The sequence below is a fragment of the Lepeophtheirus salmonis genome, chromosome 1 (genome assembly GCF_016086655.4).
Source record: "Lepeophtheirus salmonis chromosome 1, UVic_Lsal_1.4, whole genome shotgun sequence".
In the NCBI taxonomy this organism is placed as follows: Eukaryota; Metazoa; Arthropoda; class Copepoda; order Siphonostomatoida; family Caligidae; genus Lepeophtheirus; species Lepeophtheirus salmonis.
The window spans coordinates 33101161-33121891 of record NC_052131.2 but is presented as its reverse complement, the minus strand read 5'-3'; the positions used below and the strand labels follow the sequence as shown (position 1 = coordinate 33121891).

General features: G+C 36.6%; 9 protein-coding genes across 11 annotated transcripts; 5 read left to right on the top strand and 4 right to left on the bottom strand.

Annotated features, from left to right (window-relative positions):
* The first annotated feature begins 215 nt into the window (after positions 1–215).
* Plap (phospholipase A2 activator protein) lies at positions 216–3530 on the top strand. Its single transcript, XM_040720194.2, has 3 exons — positions 216–1066; positions 1132–1693; positions 1759–3530. Exons 1-3 carry the CDS (start codon positions 900–902, stop codon positions 3265–3267), a joined length of 2238 nt encoding a protein of 745 aa, XP_040576128.1. The 5' UTR covers positions 216–899; the 3' UTR covers positions 3268–3530.
* LOC121125122 (transcription initiation protein SPT3 homolog) lies at positions 3514–4900 on the bottom strand. Its single transcript, XM_071891385.1, has one exon. It carries the CDS (start codon positions 4622–4624, stop codon positions 3692–3694), a length of 933 nt encoding a protein of 310 aa, XP_071747486.1. The 5' UTR covers positions 4625–4900; the 3' UTR covers positions 3514–3691.
* Positions 4646–5154, bottom strand: Bet5 (blocked early in transport 5). Its single transcript, XM_040707762.1, has 2 exons — positions 5056–5154; positions 4646–4978 (listed from the first exon to the last, which is right to left on the bottom strand). The coding sequence occupies exons 1-2, from the start codon at positions 5152–5154 to the stop codon at positions 4646–4648; spliced, it is 432 nt and encodes a 143-aa protein (XP_040563696.1).
* Positions 5155–5612: 458 nt separating this feature from the next.
* LOC139904745 (protein FAM98A-like) lies at positions 5613–7960 on the top strand. The gene is made up of 2 exons (XM_071891369.1): positions 5613–7125; positions 7216–7960. Exon 1 carries the CDS (start codon positions 5714–5716, stop codon positions 7115–7117), a length of 1404 nt encoding a protein of 467 aa, XP_071747470.1. The 5' UTR covers positions 5613–5713; the 3' UTR covers positions 7118–7125; positions 7216–7960.
* Positions 7961–7984: 24 nt separating this feature from the next.
* On the top strand, positions 7985–15017 carry Wdr81 (WD repeat domain 81). 2 transcript variants are annotated; one of them, XM_040707668.2, is made up of 5 exons: positions 7985–8917; positions 8990–10629; positions 10715–12815; positions 12876–13045; positions 14562–15017. In XM_040707668.2, the coding sequence occupies exons 1-5, from the start codon at positions 8245–8247 to the stop codon at positions 14925–14927; spliced, it is 4950 nt and encodes a 1649-aa protein (XP_040563602.2). In that variant the 5' UTR covers positions 7985–8244; the 3' UTR covers positions 14928–15017. The 2 variants fall into 2 exon arrangements, with proteins under 2 accessions (XP_040563602.2, XP_071747454.1); XM_071891353.1 differs by having other exon boundaries at positions 8039–8937.
* Positions 13069–14452, bottom strand: LOC121125103 (transcription factor E2F8-like). The gene has a single exon (XM_040720205.2). It carries the CDS (start codon positions 14450–14452, stop codon positions 13214–13216), a length of 1239 nt encoding a protein of 412 aa, XP_040576139.1. The 3' UTR covers positions 13069–13213.
* LOC121125108 (uncharacterized) lies at positions 13069–16564 on the bottom strand. Of its 2 annotated transcripts, none has more exons than XM_040720227.2 (2): positions 15546–16564; positions 13069–15323 (listed from the first exon to the last, which is right to left on the bottom strand). In XM_040720227.2, exons 1-2 carry the CDS (start codon positions 16458–16460, stop codon positions 15072–15074), a joined length of 1167 nt encoding a protein of 388 aa, XP_040576161.1. In that variant the 5' UTR covers positions 16461–16564; the 3' UTR covers positions 13069–15071. The 2 variants fall into 2 exon arrangements, with proteins under 2 accessions (XP_040576161.1, XP_040576151.1); XM_040720217.2 differs by having other exon boundaries at positions 13069–15326; positions 15546–16554.
* Positions 16565–16816: 252 nt separating this feature from the next.
* On the top strand, positions 16817–19267 carry LOC121125131 (uncharacterized). The gene is made up of 2 exons (XM_040720261.2): positions 16817–17179; positions 17268–19267. Exons 1-2 carry the CDS (start codon positions 16940–16942, stop codon positions 17889–17891), a joined length of 864 nt encoding a protein of 287 aa, XP_040576195.2. The 5' UTR covers positions 16817–16939; the 3' UTR covers positions 17892–19267.
* On the top strand, positions 17803–18785 carry LOC139904697 (disks large-associated protein 5-like). Its single transcript, XM_071891393.1, has one exon. The coding sequence runs from the start codon at positions 17983–17985 to the stop codon at positions 18607–18609; it is 627 nt and encodes a 208-aa protein (XP_071747494.1). The 5' UTR covers positions 17803–17982; the 3' UTR covers positions 18610–18785.
* Positions 19268–20731: the final 1464 nt, after the last annotated feature.

Here is a 20731-nt window from a genome sequence, read left to right as displayed (position 1 = left end):
GGGCTTACAAACTTCTTTATTAGTAATAACTAATAATATTTTTCATTTTATAGCAGAATAAGGAAAAAACTACCAAGAAAACCATACGTACGCCAATCGCCCTTATATATATAAATATATTCAGTTAAACTCTGTATAAATAATAAATTATTATAATAGGCTATTATTAATAAAAGACAAAATTGTAATTTTAAACCGTTTCATCACTAGCCCTTGAGTTCAATTCAATTCATCGAAAAACGAGATCTGAGTACTCTGCTGCATTCATTATGTATTTTTGAATGAACTCCAACAACGTTCATTTCGTTTCTTAATGTAGAAGCTAGCTATCCGTCTTCCCTAGGGAAGATAGAATGTGATCATTAATAAGTATTAATCAATAAGTTGAGGATGAAATGTCAAATGACAATCTATGATTGAATTTAACTCTAAATAATTTTGAGAATAAAAGTTCATTAGATTATGTACTCTTCATAAGAAGCACAAAAGTCAGACTCGAGTCCGGCTTCGTTCTAGTATCAATGGACCGTTGACAAATTAATATTATATTTATCAATGACAATATTGATACATATATGTACGGCATATGGGAAATAAATAAATAACCATGCCGTGTGCAAGTTGTATACAACATAACACTAAGACTAAACGTTTAAATGAGGAATTTACAGTCCTTAATTACTTAAAATGATTGTACGAAACATTAAAAATAACATTGTGAAATTGAATATGTTATAGCTTGTGCAAGTATACATGCATACAAATACAAGTAATATTAGAAGGATGTATTAATGACGTCATGATCGGCGACTCACTGTGAGTGTGTGTGTAGTTGTGACTTTTTGGTAGTTGTTGTGTTTGATCTTACACCCTTAAAGATTAGAGGCTGGGCAGTTGAGATGTATAAATTATCCAAGTCATTTCAAGGGCATTCCAATGATGTGAGAGCTCTGATCTCAACATCAGAAGGAGTAATTTACTCTGGATCTCGAGATAAGAGTGTTCTCCGATGGAGTCTTGAAGGAAATCCATCAAAAGTCACAACCCTTTCCAAATACGTATCCAGGTATTATTGGATAATGTGCATTAATAATATCCAAATAAATTTACAATGCACTGATTTTTATCTAGTTTGGCTCTCACGGGTGATGGGTTCATTGTCGTGGGCTGCAATGATGGGATCATCCGTATCTACAAAGATGGGCAAGAAGCACCCATCACGATACTGGAAGGACATCAGCAGTCCATTTCTTGCATATTTCCCTCTAAGTTTGGAACGATTTTGTCTGGTTCATGGGATTCAACAGTTCGGATCTGGGCTGGAGATAAATGCACTAATGTATTAGAGGGCCACTCTGCAGCTGTATGGGCTGTTTCTGTGTTTCCCGAATCTGGAATTGTCGTCTCTGGTTCAGCAGATAAGACCTTGAAGCTCTGGAAGACAGGAGTGTGTTTAAAAACACTTCAAGGCCACACAGACTGCATCAGAGCTGTGATTGCCTTGAATAACTCGGAGTTTCTGTCCGGCTCAAATGATGCAACCATTAGAAAATGGAATCTGAACGGAGAATGTCTCAAGGTTTTTCATGGTCATGAACATTACATTTATAGCTTATTTTCCGGCTACTCCTCTGACTTTGAATTTGTTTCCTCTGGAGAGGATAGAACCGTTCGTCTATGGAAGGATGGCTCAGTGAGTATATCCAATTTTATTTAAATATCTAAATATTCATTCATTTCAATATCCTTATCATTCAGGTGAAACAGACTCTTAGAATTCCTGCTCAGTCCATTTGGTGTATCAATGTACTCCATAATGGAGATGTTGCAGCTGGTAGCTCTGATGGAAATATTTGGATTTTTTCATCAGATCCTTCTCGACAAGCTTCTCTTGAGGTTCAGAAAGAATTTGAAGAGGTAATTGCTCAACAGAAACTAGCAAATCAAACTCATTTAGGTAATATGAAAATGAGTGATATTCCTGGGAAAGAGTCTCTACTTCAACCGGGAACTAAAGACGGTGTTACCAAGATGGTGCGAGATGGTAAATGTGTATCTGTCTATTCTTGGTCTCAAGTGGCTGCTCAATGGACAAAAATTGGGGATGTAGTAGGTGCTCCCGAGAGCAATAAACAGATCTATGAGGGAAAAGAGTATGACTATGTCTTTGACATTGATCTTGATGATCCTCCTAGAATTATCAAACTACCCTTTAACGCCGATCAAGATCCATGGGTTGTAGCTCAGGGGTTTATAAATAAGAATTTACTTCCTCAAGTTTACCTTCAAGAAATCGCAAATTTCATTATTAAAAATGCCAAGACTGTAACTCTTGGTGAAGGAGGTTCTAGGAGCGCGGATCCCTTTACTGGAGGGTCCTCATACAATACTTGTGATAACTTAAGTACAACCAATAGCAGAGGTGGTTTCTCTGGTGATCCGCTCACTGGGGCTTCAGCTTATACCACCTCCCTATCAGGAGGAACACCCAATCCTTATTTCCCTCAAATAGAATTTCTTCAATTTGCTTCTCCGCCCAAGATTTCTCCTATGTTGAAAAAACTAAAAGAGTTTAATGATATATCTGAGCCAGAGCATCAACTATCTCAGGAGGAATTGTGGAAATTGCCTGATTTTATATCCCAAGACTGTGCAACTCAGAGCGATATTGATGTTCTTATTAAAATCCTCAAGTGGCCTATGGATAATCTATTTCCGGGATTAGATTTACTTAGACTTTCTGTTCTCAAGGAGTCCACTCAAAATATCCTTCTAGCTCCTACTATAGTGAGCACAGTCCTCTCAGTCCTACTTACAAACATAGAGACAGGATCTCCCCCGAACAATCGAATGCTTGCTCTTAGAACCATTTGCAACCTGTTCAGCACAACTAGCGGTCTCAAGGAGGTAATGAAATACAGGGAGTCTGTTGTTACACGTGTAAATTCTGTTTTCCCTGCTGATAATAAGAACGTCGAGATCGCTATGTCTACTGTCATGCTTAATTTATCGGTAGCCTTAAAAGGTGACGAGGAAGGGCAGGTGCAAGTACTCACTAGTCTAGTACTTTTGTTTTTAGAAGGATTGAGTGATCCTGAAGCAATTTTTCGTGCTCTGGTTGCCCTTGGAACCATAATTTCTTATTCAAAGGACAATGTTGACTATGCCTCTACACTTGACGTCAAGGATAAATTAACGGGCCTCCAAAGGAGAACCTCTGTTGAGAAAGTATCTCAAGGAATTCAATCGATTTTCAAATATTTATAATCTTTATATATATGTGCAGCATATCTGTTATAACTACAATCCATCTCTCTACACTATAGAAAATTCTTGAATGGACTTTTCAAAACTAAATAATTATTACTATTATTTTTTATTCACACAATATCAACAAAAACTGTCACCATTGTTTATATTTTTTTATGTTTGTCTGATAGATATTATAAGAGTTGGAGGAAGATACAAATTGATTGATTCTTTAGAATCATGATTAATACTGTTGCAAATATATTTGTGAAGTTAATCTACATATGCAAGACTGTTTTATTTGAATAATTCATTTAGATTCCTTAAGCATGTCATGTAAATAACGATATATATGGACAGGGAGAGAGAAAAAGATGGAAAATATAAGATGACGTTTTAGTACATCTAAATAAATATCAAAATAAAAAAATTGTGAACTAAATTACACAACAAAAAGAGGACATGAAACAGCTCTTTTTTCCCCTCGGTGATACCATTCAAGGGGTTGAATGCGATGATGTAGCCTTTGGATTACTTGAAGAACCTCCCATGGCTGCAAAGCAGAATCATCTACCTTGGAGTCTCCTCCAGGGGTGGAAGGCTCGGCAGAGTTATTATTAGTTGTGTTCTTTTTAATTTGAACCATTGGGAATTGAGGATTTATGCTAAGAGGTGTCATTTGCCTGGCAACAGGATCCGATTCATTTGATCTTTCACATCTAAATAACAAAGCAAGGTCAACTAACTGTCCAACAGTTTCATAGGAGAGGTACGAGAGTATTTCCAGCCCAAACTTTGTTATTTTAATGTCTTCACTCATTTCTCTTGTGATCCATTGGTGGAATTTTATTGGAAATTTTGGGCCTCGAAAATTGGACTGTCTTGCCTTGGTAAATTCTGCATATTTACGCTCATCTAGATCTCTAGAAAGGAGATCCAGTCTATGGAGTCTTGAGGTTCTAACGTCATCTACAAGTTTCTGCTCAACAGCATCTGTTAAAGTACCATCTGTATCAATTCGCTCAAGAAAATCTTTACACTTTTTAGCTCTTTTGGATCCCAAATCTCCAGCAACAGAGTCCTCTGATTCTTCTAAGGTAGAAACAGCGTCTCTGACAGATAGATATTTAATGAGTCTTTGAACACGAATCGGGGACTTTCGCATGAGAAAAAGCAACTCATCCACGCTTATAGTTACGTTAATTAACCCTGACTCTCCTCCTCCCCTGGAAAGTTGGTAGACTTCAATAGCTTTTTTGAGTAGCTGATACATTTGTCCTCTCACAATTTCCTCAATTAGGACTGCAGTCTCAGAGTTGGGTTTTCGAGCGTCTCCAAAGCCATGCATCATACTCATTATTTCGTGAACATACATTGTGAGAAGTGATTGATTGGTTTATTTATAGAAAGATGATGCCTTTATAAAATGATCACACTTGTTCTTGAAGAGCAAACTCAAAATGGGGTCCCCTGGCTTGTATAAGGGATTCTTAACTGCGTATTCAACAAACACCTGGGCGTAAACAGCCTTGAGTAAGTCTTTAACGAGAGAATATGTAACGGAAGTGTCGGTATTTAAGATGAACTTGACACTCGATGCAGTCTCGTAGAAATTTAGACGGTATTTGGATGTTTTGAAGGATTGAAATCCGTCCTTTAAATCGCTGGGGCTGAGTTTATTTACGAAAGATTTCATGGAAAATATCATACCATAGAGAAGTTTGCCTTCCTAGAGATAAATAAAAGTGCAATATTGATATTAATTGAATTCATGAATCCTTGATTGGATTATAAGTCATAACATACTTCCTCTCTGGACATTTCTGTATGCTTCCGTCGATGCCATTCCTGGTAATAGAGTAAAGTACCATTTTCGTGAAATATATACAAATTATAAATTGTCATTTTCAGATTCAATCACTCATGTTTTAGCAGAAGGATGGGCTCCCGATCTACTTTTATGACTTATCTATTCCAAGTCAACTCCTACAAGATACAATTATTAATCAGCTCAGGTCCACTCAGTCAGCAGCTCACAAAAAAAATGAAATGACTATGAACAAACAAGAGAATTTCAATTCAAGATGAGAGTAACTGGTCGGAAATAAGACCTCACTTTCACGTAAACACTCAACCTTTACAAATATATTAGAATTTATATAGTGTACATAATTCATATTGATATTACATATATACCATATGGGTTAGAAAATCCATAGAGTAGCTATTCTGAACAAGGTATTCCTCCTTAGATCTCTATCTTTATTCTTGGGATATATGAGTAGAAGGGAACAGGCTTTAAGTACCTAAGGTATGCTATACATTCAAAGGGATCGGCCCAGAGGAACTGAAGGTTGCGTGTTTATTAGTAGTACGTGCGTTCTACACTCAACATTCAGCATAAAAGAAGATTGCACTTGAAATTGCGAAGCACAGCACTCACTTAGGACTCAACCAGACCATCATGGATGCTAAAGTGGATCAGCTTTCCTCGTTTCTCTCTGTGGATCTCAAAGTCTCAGAAACGGGCTCTGTCATTCTTAAAAAGTCAATTTCGAATTCTTCCAATCACCAACATTACATCAAACTGTTGTCGAATCTCATCAATACATATCTTGTTCCTTCTCTTGGCGCTCAAAACTCAATTCAAACCACTCATGATGTTAATATTTGGACCTCTGAAGTGCAGGCCTTTCTCCAGGAATTCGATATTCCATTGGAGCTCAAGAGCTTGAGCCCTGAAATAAAGTTGGATCTTCTTTTCTGGATTGTAGAGGAAATGAAATGTCTGCGCCTCAGCTCATTTCAGTGTATGGCAGAGAACGAAATTTCTGATAAGGATGAGATGGAGACCCTCAAAGGCCTCCTCAAAAGTTCTTGTCTTGCTTTGAGTCTCTCCCGACCTCCATCCCATCTCTCTCCCTCTCTTTTCTTCAATAAACTCCATGAAACTCTGAATAAGGCTTTGCCCATCTCTCCTGGCAACATACCCATCATCTCTCAGAAACTCAGTCCCGATCAATGGGGCTACTTGAACGAATTGAAAAAGGAATTGAATGAGGAATATTCCATTCGATGGGTCATGCTTCTCGCAAGACTTGACTCCACCATTCAGTCCTTTACCTGGTCTAACCGTTTGGATGATAAAAAGAAGATTACTGTCGAAGAAACCTATGGCATGCTCAAAAGAGATTTGATTACAAGGCCAAATGTGAGCCTTGGGGATCTTCTCGCTGCTTCTCAATCCTCTCTTAGGTTTGAGAAACTGAGTTCATCCAAGAATAAAGCCAGCTCGGATTCATCGTTTGCTAAAGTCAAAATGGGAAGAGTTCCAGATCGTGGTGGAAGGCCAAGAGAGTCTGAGGCACCGCCTCCAGAGGTTCCGTCATGGCAACAAAATAATAGAGGTAGAGGAGGCTATCAAAATAGAGGAAGAGGACAAAAGTCTCAAGACAATCGAGGTCAGAATAATCTTAACAACAAAGGCTACCATAATCGTGGTGGTCAGGGCCAATATAGCCAGAGTTATGACCGTAGTGGCCAGGTGCAATATAACCAGAGTTATAGCAATCGTGGTACCCAGGGACAATATAACCAAGGGTATGAGAACCGTGGGGAGCAGGGGCAATATAACCAGAGCTATGACAACCGTGGTGGCCAGGGGCAATATAGCCAGGGGTACGACAATCGCGTTGGTCAAGGACATTACAACCAGGATTATGACAGTCAAAATCATTATAACCAAGGTTACGACAATCAGTTTAATCAAAGGGGTGGTTATCATGGTAATCGAGGGGGAAGGGGAGGACATGGGGATCATGGAGATCATCCTGGGAAAAAACGTCGAGTTCAAGATAATCGTTTCTAATATAAATAGTTAATTTAATTTTTATTATTTATGATGATACTCTTTAATTTTGAAATTTTAATTTTATTTGTTAAATACATAATTTGTAATTATTCCAGAATTTTGAATCATGTGTTTCTGCCACTCAATTTATAATGATAACGGGTTTTAAACGTGTATGGTTCACGAGAATATGGATCCTCTTGAGAAAGAGCCTTACACTTGACAAAGAATGGGTAACTATGGCCAGTAACAATGTCAATGTTGTTTCCTAGTTAAAGCGCGCCCGACTCTTTCACAACTTCCCTTCTTTTTACTGCGCAATCTCGGCTCTATGTCTTAAATTCGATGAGTCTATTTTTTAGCCTGTAATTGCTGCTGTTATGACTCTGGAAAATTGTGCTCTTAGGGAATTTGATACTCCTGAGAATATAATTTGCTCAGGATCCTGGTCATCTGATGAAGATGAGGAGGAAGATCAGTTTGAGAATGGAGGCTATGAACTTCTTCCTCAACAAGAAGAAGCTGCACTAAACACACAAGAATCTGCTGATTCCACGAATGACTCTTCCTCACAACTAATACTTTGGAATGGAGTCTCTTCATCGTCGAATGATATAGTCGTAGATGACGAAAAAGCCACTACTATCATGAATGTCATGGCAAATGTACGACTTCCCGAAGGGGCCACGCCTTCTTGGGCTAAAGAAATGAGTTTGGATCAATGGGATGAGCTTCTTAAACAAACCATGCAACCAAAGTGATGAATTATAATTGGTCAGATGAGCATTGATGTTTCATAATGATTTTTTTTTTTTTTTTTTTTTGTAATGATTTAAAATGAAATAAAACTGATTGACTTTATATTTATGTATATTAAGTTTAACTAAGATAAGTTTGCATGAAATATTTTTATCGAGGTTCTGTGGAGCTTTCTCATTCGAGTCTCTGTTCAAATTGTGTTAAGAATATTTTAGAAGCTCTTCTGTAGATGATTTATGATTCAGAATATGTAGTCGTGGGTGTTTGACATCTTTATCAATTTAATTTTTCTATATTTATCTGAGATAAATACATTATCTCTCATTAGTCATTATGTATAATGATTAATTATAATTTATATATCTACATACTAATTAAGAAGTGAAATGAAGGACTTTATAGCAACTAAAATACCTTCTTGCTACCGACGAGATGATGGAATAGTCCTTGTAAATCGGATCTGGTGGCAGGAAGGAGATTTGAATAAGGACTTTGTTGAAATGAAATCCAAAACCAATGATGAAATTGAGTGTTACTTGAGAGAAGCTCAAACTCCATCCAATGATTGGATTCTCCTTAACTTTGAAAATTATTCTCGTAGCTCGAAGGAGGTCATTCCCCTTCCTGATCTAAAATATTACCCTGAGGAATCCCTCGCCTTTCCTGATCATTTGCGATATGTTCATAACAGGATCAATAGAGATAATTGGAAAAAAATCTATAATTATAGAAGTGGACAGAACATGAGCCCTTCTTCGCTTGAAAAGAGACACCCTTTGTCTCAGGATTTGGTTTTATTTACCATTTTGAAACGACTCTACGCTCCTGTTGTGATTAATCATTCGAATGACATTCGATATAATAATGGATCTAATGATCCATTCTTTTCCTCTGCTCATAGACTTATAATCACAAATGATGAATTCATTCTCTTTCAACCTTACAAACGATATAACCTTTACTGTGTATTCAACTTTTCTAATTCAATTTTGACACCCCTTAGAACGCTTTTCATTCTGTATCAAATTATTCGACGTATTGCAGTGATACATGATCAAGGCAAGGTCTCATGGTCATATGTATGTGACTATACACATGTATGCTTAATTAATATAATTTATTGTTTTACAGGTCTATCCACGGGAGATCTACGATTGAAAGACATCGTCATGGACAGTACCTTTCGAATTGATATTAGGTCTTCTATTGATGCTAACTTGATCCCATCACCTCAAAGGACATATGTTACCTCAAAGTCAAAAGAATTAACTAAATTATCAAAACCCTTAAACACTGCATTAAATGAGTGGATGAAGGGAAAGATATCCAATTTTGAGTATCTCATGATTCTCAATAATCTATGTGGACGTAACAGACATAATCCCAATTACTACCCAATTTTACCTTGGGTGCGTGATTTTACTTCTCCTACTGGAGGATGGAGAGATTTGACCAAGTCAAAATTTCGCTTAAATAAAGGAGATCAGCAATTAGATCTCACTTACAATTGTCTACTGAATGAGGCTCCATTAGAAGAAGAGTCATTTTCCTCTAAAAAACAAATCCGTGCACCTCATCATGTATCTGATCTATTGAGTGAAATTACATACTATGTATATAGAGCAAGAGTAACATCAAAGACAGTTCTTTGCAAGTACGTTCGTTCCCGATGGGTCCCACATGAATATCCTTCATCAATTCAACGTCTTCAGGAATGGACTCCCGATGAGTGCATTCCAGAATTTTATACAGCCCCAGGATTGTTTAAAAGTGTTCATGATGATTTGGAGGACTTGGAATTGCCGCCATGGACCTCCAGTCCTGAAGAATTCATTGAGTGGCACATGGAATCCTTGGAGAGCTCATACGTTTCAGAAAGACTGCATCACTGGATAGACTTAACATTTGGTTATAAACTTACTGGTTCCGCTGCAGTTCGTGCCAAAAATGTATGTCTTCATTTAGCTGATGAGCATACAGACTTAAGAGATAGTGGTGTAATTCAACTTTTTAACTCTCCTCATCCCATGAGGGAATCTGTTCTTCATAATTCTAAAAGTACTTATTTTAGCTCAAATCCTCCACTGATGGATATTTTTCTGAGTTTTAACAATTATAATCAGGGAGGGGAGTATTCTCCAGATGATCCTCTAAAAGTGGACGATTTATCCTGTAGGAAAAAAATTCAACTTCCGAACGATTATGATCCAATTGCTGCTCTTACGGAAATTGAGTCAAACTTTGCCTTCTCAGCAAAGTCATATGTGAGGGCCCTTGATTCAGACAACTCAAAAGCTTTGCCTGCTCAAGTTCCTGCTGAAGAGTCTCTTTCTCTTCTTCAGCATCGGAGAAACGTTCGAGATATGCAAAATTTAGGAGTTCTCATATTGGAACTATTTTGTTATAAAAAATTCTCATGCCTTGGACAAAGTCCTTCTTTAGAGTCTCGATATTCAATAGCCAAGTATATTATCAAGAATGAGCTTAATTATATTCCCTTGAACATAAGAAATGCAGTTGTCACTCTTTTAAATCATGGGAAATTTAATTTAAATGAGAGTGATATTTATCCAACTGTGAACCAAAGTTATGGGTCTCCTTCCCCCTCAGCAAAGCAATTACTTATTCCTTTTATTTCATCTGAATTGCCCTTTTCTCCTCATTTTAAGATTTTCACAGAAACGTCTGAGAATATTTCAATCATTGATGAATTCATTGCTCAGAATCAAGTTCAATGTGTCTCTAATATAGATGATATTCATCAAATTAAGGTTAGATGATACATTTCGGTTCCTTAATTTATTAGGGACCCTAATTTAATTATTTGTACTTAATTATAACTTTTGTGCATTCCAGGTGAAATTAGTGGCCTCTAACATAATTCCTTTGTTGGATCAACTTAAAAAAGAAGAGTTAGATATTTTCCTCCCAACAATTCAAAAACTATTTAAGGATTCAAATACAACTATTCTATCATCCTGGTACCTTTTTGATCCACTTGGTAAGGCACTCGGACCTTCAGAATCTCTGAAAAATTTTCTTGAGCCTCTCATCAATATTTTTGAATCAAGTTCGCATACATCAAAGCATTTAAAGCTCTATCATAGAACCTTTCTGCTCAGTTTGGTACTTCGTTTGGGTACGAAAAACTTTTTGGAATATTTCATATCATATGTCATTGAGGCCGTTGGAGGGTATAAAGATTTCAGACATAATGATTTTAAAAAGAGACTTCAAGAAAATTGGAAGGATATAGAAGAGGAAGGGATTGGAGGGAGTGTGCCAGGAGGGTTAGATAAGGAAGAATCCGTGGAAGGAGAAATGTTTGCAATAGATATAATTGCCAATCGAAGTTGCTCTGATGATGGATCAGAGAGAGGAGATGAAGAGAAATATGAAGTTCCTATTTATTCAGAAGAAGAATTAAGAGTCCCTTCAAATTACAATCTTGATGATGTACTTAAGGAATATGAGAATGATGACGGATCTGAAGTATTAGATGATACTAAGGAAGGAAATATTAGTCAAGTTGCTAGTGAGAGTATCGTTTGGCTTGCTCATCGGTTGGGACCGGTTCTAAGTGCAAGATATCTAACCCGAAATCTCTTGAAAATGCTAAACCTTTGTTTCATGGGTCCAGAATGTGCAGAACGCGTTTCATTTAATGATCGCAAAAGTCGTATTAGTAACTTTAAGACGAAGGGAGATTCAAATGCAGAAAATGTTTTAGATAGCCTTGGAGCTATTGCTGATCTCTATGGTGAACAGATGATACTTCTTCAGTATATTCCCTATGCCAAAGACCTTATAGAAAATTGCAAAACGCGATTAAATAGTAATATGGAGGGAGGGGTCCTTGGAGTCATGGCACTGATTCATTATATAATACCCTTTTTGTCAGACTCTGTCATTATGTCAGAATTACAGGACACTTTATTAACTTGTGTTTTATTTCCTGCTTTACAATTACTTACATCTAAGTTAATACTTTTTCCTGGTGGAATCGAAGTTAGACGTCTTTTAGCCTTTCGTATTCTCGATGTTATTTACTTAATAGGACTTCGGATTGGTGAAGAAATGTCAAGAGGGCATTTAACTCCTCTCTGCACTTCCTTCTTTTCATCATTTGAAAAAAATAGTAAATCTCACTCTCCAGCTAACTTGAAAGATATTGCTACTGAGGAATTAGACTATGTTATGACTCCAGAAGTAGCTTACACTGGATACGTTGGATTCTATCATTTAATGGGGAAAGTGCACTTAGATTCTAATGTTTATAACATAGAATTTATCAAAAGCTTATGCTATTCCGTCCAAAATTATCTCATGTTAAAACCAATAAACTTTACACATTTACGTATTCCTTCTTGTGTACAGTTAAGTGAAGAGTCAGATTCTCCAGCTAGTCTTGGAAACAAGTTATCGACCTACGTTGGTGAGTTTGATAGTCGAATGAATGACTTTGTTAGATCTATGATTACTCGTGAGTCACCCAATACAAGTCGACATCTTAGAGGGAACTGGCTAGCCTATTGGGAACACGAATTAGGACGTCCAGAAAACAAGTTTACCTTGAAACAAATTCGCCTCCAAGGATTTAATGGTCATTCTGCTCCTGTCAAATCCCTTCACGTTCTTGACAACGAAAACTCATTTCTTTCGGGAAGTCGAGATAAAACTGTCAAGGTCTGGTCATTAAGGAGTCAGAATGATGAGACCAGTTTAGTTGTACCTCAATGGACGTACACCTTACATAAGAAATCTGTTTTCTCTGTTACTTATTTGGAAAATAACAGCTATGTTGCTAGCTGTGACTCAACGATTCACATATGGGACCCATTTGTAGGGTCATCCATACATCAATTTAATGGGATACAGAACGTAGCCAGTGTATTAAATTTACCTTCTCCTTCGACAACTCTACTTGCTGCAACTCTCGATTCACTCATACATTTAGGTAATCATAATAAATTAATAGTTATGCTAATAAACCAAAGTTTATCTTCGTGTGCATTAGTGGATGTAAGGAGCAAAGTAACTACAGATCTTAAAGTTTGCGTTGGATCATCTGGTTTAATTAAATGTATGTGTATCCAATCAGATGGATATACAGCAACAATTGGCCATTCTTCAGGATATATATCAAATTTGGATCTTCGAACTGGGAAAATACGACATACTCGAAAGGTAAAAAAAAAAGTAGCTATGAATATATTTTAACGTAATAAATATTTATTATTATTTATTCATTTTTAATCACATCGTTTTTAATTTTCTTTTTCCAAATTAATAGCTATATTATATTCATGCATATCTTTTAATTAATTATCCGTCATAAAATCCATAAAAATCTATTTACATTTCTACAACTGACTTGGGATAAATGAAAAGATCCAAATCGACTTCATTTCCCTTTTGATTTTTATATATTGTCCTTTTTCTAATGGGATGAATGGCGGGAAAGCGGATTCTGTGTTTTTCTATTTCAATTGTATCTTCAAGTGTTAGGTTAGTCCAATACTCAACAGCTAGACGATCTAAATCTAAGCCATTATTCGGCTGAGTCGCTGAGTATTCATTACCCATTTCATCTTGAACTATACATCTTCGAAGGGTAACAGTACCACTCAGTTTTTCCGGTCTCTCTGGAATATTCAGCATTTTTTTCCCTGTACTAAAGAGTAGATGCTTTCTTCTGTAGTCTGGAAGTTTCATAATTTCTAAGGGATCCACAGTCATGTCATGAATAATTGGTCCAGTATATTTAAATGCTGTTCGTCTTCCAGATGGACCTGCAACTTGAACTTTTTCTATAAACGGGATAGGTAGAGAAATGAGAACATTAGCCATGTCGCAAAGTCTACGAGTTCTACTTTGAACTCCTTGTAGATTAAGATGCATTCCATAAATGATTTTGGCTGCATACTCCAATGTGATAATTTTGGGATATGGAGCAAGGAGAAATATCATTACAAATTGTTGACAAGCCTCAAGGATGTGAATGTTATTATTGTCGTCGTCATCTTCAGTGTAGTTTCCAATCGAATCAATTCCTATGGGGTCCTCTGACCCGTTAAATTCTAAAACATTAGGGGGAGGAAGAAAAGTAACTGTCCCATCCAGATGAAACTCCATGGAAATGTCAACATGCTCAACCTCAATACATTCCTCATTTTTAACTCCAATCATGGATGACTTCTTCTTACTCTTTTCTACCAGATTGGAGAGTTCCGATTTCTTAACATTGTTCATTTTGGTGTCAATTCCAATAAGATCTCGGCCAATAACCTTTAAGAAGCCCAATACTGTTCTTAAGTGTTGAAATCCATTCCAGCGATAAACATTCGTTCCTATTTTACTCACGACTAGAATCCCTTCAAGTACATGGAAAATCTCATAAACAGACCCTTTGCTTGCGTTGAGTGTCCGTACTACTGAGTCAACGGACACCTCCCAAGATTCCCCATTTTCTACTATCAGAGGAAAGCGGCTGCAAATGCGATCGCAGGTTAATCCTATACTCCGTGTCTTTCGGGAAACCCCGCCATACCTCTTGCTCTTACTAAACATTCCCTCGGATAATAATAGGTCCATTGAATTAATGAATGGCCGATTGGGATTTTAATCTATTCATTCATTGGTTCATTTCAAGTGCGCCAAATTTTTAAATTATATTTTTCAATATATATATATATATTTCTAGGGGCATGATGGAGAAATCTTGGTTTTGGCTCCTCTTAATTCTGGTTCCAAATTTGTTAGCACCTCCCTTGATCAAAGCGTTAACGTATGGGACAAGGATGTTAAACTCCAAGGAACACTTCCGGGCCCACAAGAGCCCATTCATTGCATCTGCACATCCTTCCAAGGAGACACAGAGGACATAATTACTGGCTCAACCGCTAATCGAATAGGAGTTCGTCATGGAACTTCCCCAGACTCTCCTTTTATTTCAAACAAACTCAAGTCGGATATTATCAAGGGGAACCTCACGTCTTTGAAGTTTCTCTCCATGAATAGACTCTTACTTCTGGGTACTGACACAGGATCCATTCAATTGATTTGCTAGTCGATTTATTAAATATTGTAAAAAAATATTAAAAAAAACATCATTACAATCCATAAGTATGTAAAATTACATTGTTAACCCAAAAAATGATTTTCTGTTAATGTATAAGTTAATTAATGGGCACAGTAAATTCAAAAATAAGAATTAAGACAGAGATTGGAGGTAATGTTTCACTGACTTAAATCCTTTGATGAGAGATATACGAGTAAGAGCACCAGTGGCACCTTTTCCATTTTGATTACGACACACCGAGCAATTACAAATCCCTAAGCAAACGGGGCATTTCCAATTAGGATCTAAGAGGGCTTCTTCTACAAGTTCCCCGTATCGATTTTTCAAACAGATTCCACAAAACTGACCACGTACTCCAACACAAGATTTCGAGCGACAGGATGTCTTCTTTCATGTAATAAAAGAACAAAAAGGTCAGAAAATGTAAAAATTGTATGTAGATAAAGGAGTTAGTGTATGTGGGCATTGAGGGATCCGTTTTATAATACTAATAAATAAAAAATTCTAGTGTCTCATTAAAACTAAAATGATATAATTATAAAAACTAAATAATATAAAATATAAAATGAAGAAAGCAAATGATTCGTCTTTAGACCTTGAACTCACAGTGTCCAATGTTTTTTGTCTGCATTGATGACATGTCGAACCCGACATTTGATCATAAATTTTGTTTGCAGAGCGAACAGCAATGTTACCCAGGATTTCTCTAGTCACTTCATTCGGAAATATTCGTTTAGGAGGGGGTAGAGAAGATCTGGAGATGAAGGACCTTTTGGAAGGAACGTGAAACTCTTCTTCACTTCCTATCTCATCATCGTCCGAGAGGTCCTTTGAGCTTCTTTTATTAGTTCTCATTCCTTCATGGTGTTCAAGATCGATGTTGTCTGATTCAACGTCATTGTAGTTTACGGTTGATTTCCTTGGTCGAAGAGACTTTCTCCTCTTCAAGGGAAGTTGGATGGCTTCGATTTTTCTAGGGATGGATCTGAAAGACTTTCTTCTCTTCAGGTCAAATTCAAACCCACTCCTTTTTTTGGGTGGATTTGAGGTTTTAATTAGAGTAGGTACAATGGGCTTGAATTGAAGAGATTTGAAGAGTCTTTTCCGCTCTTGGATGTTTTCCAAGCGTATTCTTTCATACTCTGAGATGGATGACTGTGTCTTTTCGCAGGTAGATGAAGAGGACAACGAGACTTTGGGACAAAGACTTGTACAAGTCGTCGTAGTCTTTCTCTTTCTTGTGGGATATTTAAAGGAGTCCACAAAGTGTTGACGCTCCGCCTCAGTAGACTCAAGCAATTCAAGTCCTTTCTTCACCGCCCATTCCAAATCCGAGTCTTCGAAACTCAACTCTTGAGCACTTTGGTCGAAAGGAACAAGGAGGCTAACGCTAACGTCATCTTCAGACCAGGTCTTGTCCACGAAAGTCACACGGTAGGAGGAACTCTTGGATATCTTATGTGCTATTGCGGGCCAAAAGGGCCAAGGTTCTACTTTGGCCCAAACCAATTGATACTTCATTTGGAGTGAGTGATCAATTTCGTGAATGATTAAAAATTAAATTCCCCGCTACAGTTGCTAAACTCGTTTGATTCATCGCTTCATCAGCTCCACTTTTCTCATCCTAAACATAGCCGGCCACTACCTTCCCCTTTTACGACAATTCAGATAAATAAGGATATCTTTAAATATTCCATTGGGTATGGAGAATAGTTTAGTCTATTTTTTCATAGTTATTTATTATATTCAGATAATTATTTAATTGATTATGGATTAATATTTATTTAGTTGACCAGTTGGGCTATATTTGGATCATTTGTCACCCTGAATAAAAATTTGGCTCCTTTTATTTGAAAGAACATTAATTTCGTTATATTTCTTAGTTGTATTTCAGTTAATTTACTTCCTTCTGTCGGACCTGTGGAGAGCAAATATAATTTTCAAATTCAAGGCAAAGAGGCAGGGAAAATCGTAGGGATTGACATTATTGTAATCTGGAAATGGATGTATCCCATTTTCTTCGGCGCCCTCGTCGTGGGTCCCCTGATCCAGGGGAAAAAGTGAATCAGCGATCAGTCTTGTACAAGGCTAAAGGGAATAGACAAGTGAAGAAGTTACGAGATGCGAAAAAAAGAGAAGCCAAGGAAAAGAGAAATAGCAAACTGCATCTACTTCGAGGAATTGGGGGAGGAGGAGAAATGATTGAAAGCAAGGATGAAATGAGTTGTCCATCAATTAGAGTACGTCATTTCCTTATTCAGTACTTATTAGTAGTTATTGAGACACATTTCAAATTGTCGCTTTAATACTTAATTTGATTGATTTCAGATATTGTCCAAGGGAAAGGGAAAGGGAAAGTGCTCCTCTAGGGGCAAATGTAAGGAGGATGAAGAAACGGAAATGCTGAATCGCTTAGCGGAGTACAGACTCCGTAAGCAAGAAAAGAAGGCAACAGACGCTAAGGGGAAAAAGCCTGTCTTTAAAGTGGGAGCCGTACATCATAAGCCATATTCCTTTAATCAAGAGATTCCAAAGTCCTTCACATTCAAAAGCAACATAGGGTCACAATCCTTAAAGAAATCATCACAAGAGGATCACCTCTCCATATCACCCTCCTCTAAGGAAACTGCGGATTGTCTAACCAATGACATTTCCATGGAAACGCCTCCTCAGAAGGAAAACATTGTTAATCATGTACGAATCGAGCGGCCTCCCATTAATAAAACTCCATTTAAACCTCCTCTTCCGACTCTAGCAGAAGAGAAGGAAGAAGGAATTGACCTCTTCAAAGCTCCATATCCCTCCACTCCATCCTCACGTCGACACCGTAGATCCTCTATCTCTCCTCTTATAGACGCACTGAGAACTGATATTTGTTTCAAAAGGGGAACTTCAAGCGATATTCGCCGTGCTAAAAAAGGGCCTACCTTCAAAGTTGACTTCTCCTTTTGATAATATATTTCGCGAAATTGATCATGCCAGGCTGAGCGGAAAGTCTTTGGAAGATGAGTTGGGAGTAGTTGATCACAATGAGGTCCCATGTATGAAGAAGGATGTAACTATTTTTAGAAAACTTTATGCTGACAATGTGGATAAATTAATATCATTATCCGATGTTTGGGAAAATGTGGAAGCACCTGGTGAGGAATTAAAGGGACGACTATCTGCGACTGTGGGTAAAGCTAGACTAATAATAAGTAAAAAAGGCCGTTTACAACAATTTTCAAACCTGGTTGACAATTGTGAATTTGGAAGAGGAGAAAAGGAAACAAATACTGAGGATTTAAGGGGATTTTGGGACATGATCCTCTACCAAATTGAAGGAATTTATGATGAATTTGAAAAAATTTCAGTACTCAAGGCCAACAACTGGAAGTCAAAAGAAAAGGTGGTTGAGCCAACCATTAAAAAAAGCCCAAAAGCCCTCAAAAAGTTAATACCCCCTAAAACCAATAAAGCAAAGGCATCGAGTGGACTGATGGCCATGCTAAAGGCTAAAAGGTCTCAGATGAAGAACGAAATAACGAGCAGTATAATTAGTAGTAGTCCTTGTAATGCATCGTACTTGAAAGATGAAGAATGTAAGAACTTTGACGGTGGATTTTTCCAAGTTTCGAGTCCAGTCAAAGAGGCTATTAAAACTAACCCATCTCCAAAAATTCAAAAATGAATTGCATTACACCACGTTCTAGTACGTCATCCTACTTGAGAAAATCGATTTTAATGAACTCGGTCATGAAGGTATCATCATCTGCTCGACGATCAATTTGCTCACTAGATGAAAGTACCGACTTGCCCAAAATATGCGTCAGCTCAATAGAGGATGAGGGGTACATACACCAAAAACTACATTAACAACTCCAAAAAGACGTTCTTCTAGAAGATTAAGTTCATTTACCAATAATTCTGGTATCAATCCTATCGACAAAGTCCAAGAAGATCTCGTCCATTTTGAGACTGTCACGCCACGCCGTTCAAAAAGATTGAGCAGTCGGTTGACCCCTATTAATCCTTAAGATCGAAATATAAATAATTTAAAAAATAATTATTTATACTGTTTTTTACTTATTTTATTTTTACCCAGAATATCAGTAGAAATGTAAGTATCCCGAACGGGCTCCTCGTCTGTGTTACCGTAAATTACGTTAATCCAGGTTGGGACTCTGCCTATTGTGGACAAAATTATTCGAGGACTTGAAAAATTAGTGATGACTCAATATTTTACTATACCAGTATTGTAAGTTATATTAATGAGTCTCAAACTTAAATATAATGTAATTTCTATATATATTTATTATTTTTATAATAAAAACAAAGAAAAATATTAACATTGGTTTTTTACACTGCTGATAATTGTGGAATTTTTTGAAGCAGTTGTGACTATCTAACAAACAATGCAATTTTGCACATCCATATAGACCGATGAATTTCGTTTTTAGAAGAACAATTTTTGCGAGTTTCCTTCTTTTGAACAAATAATGGTAAATGTAATTTTGTTGAATTGAAACAGTTTTCCTGGCTTGGTAACTTAGTTCTTCCCCCTATTTTCGGTGCAGATTTTTTTTTTTTTTTGAAGAGTTTTACAAAATTTCGAGGCGGAACGATTTTAGGCTCATGTATTGTCTTTCTGAGATTGCCGGTTCTTGTTCCCTTGTATGCAACCATAACTATATCAACAGATTTAGGAGTAGCCTTTAATTTCAGAAATTGTTTTTATATTGAAGAAAATCTGTCATCTTCTTGGGCATTTTTGCTGTCATTGAAATAGATGAATGATCGTAGACGTTTAAACCTTTTAGATGGCACAATTTCGACTACTTGTTACCATTTTAGGTAAGTGTTCCAGTATTCGCCTTTTCAACTCAACTCAATTGCTCGCATTAGGAGGAGTATTCTAATTAATTTTTTCAGCTCTCAGATATATCAGATGAAAATGATGTTTTGACAGAATTTTGTAGAGCGTAAATATTAGTTTCGAATACTATATGTTCAAATAAGTTTTCCGTGAAAAATTGTACGAAATAGTCGTATGGTGTGCGAATGATTTGAGCTTCATATGTACAAGGTTGAAGAGATGGTAGCGATATGTCTTTTTTCTAACCAAGAATGGTTAGAGATTAAAGCTTCTTGACGATTTATTGTTTCGAAAAAAAGGATTGTTTTCTTCGATATTTTCAAGAAAACCTTGAGGCCCTACTTTAGTTTTATAACCTAAAAAGGCCAATAAAATAATTTTCTATATATTGATTTTAACGAACTTTAATGTTTCGATAGTTTTTCTTCGTCATCTAAGTCTGGGAGGAAATGGGGATCGATATAATCATTGTCACCATCGAATTCAATGTAGCTTTTAGTATGTTTTGAGAATTCAACCTTTTGGTCAGTTTTACAATGAGAGTAAAAAGTTATAGTTGGGACCTGATGAACAATAAGAACTTAGTAAAGAATGTCTCAAAATACAGCAAAGAAAAATAATCAAAGTTGTGTTTATAATGTATAAGAATGTTAACACTAAAGGCCAAAAATTCCCGTCTGAGACTTAAATACTTTGTGGGACTGCTGTCTTATATGCAGTCCGGGACTCTTCTTTTTTCAAATGCAAATTTATAATTTAATTACATCACTTTCAATAAGTCCATTTACATATATATATTCAAGTGTAATTTAAAAAATATTAGCTCCTTATCTAAAAATGTAGGAAGGCCAACCACTAAATTCAATTTTTTTTTAAATCAGAGCAGAAAAAAAAATGGAGAAATTTTTAAATATCCCTTCTATGGGGAAAAAATTAT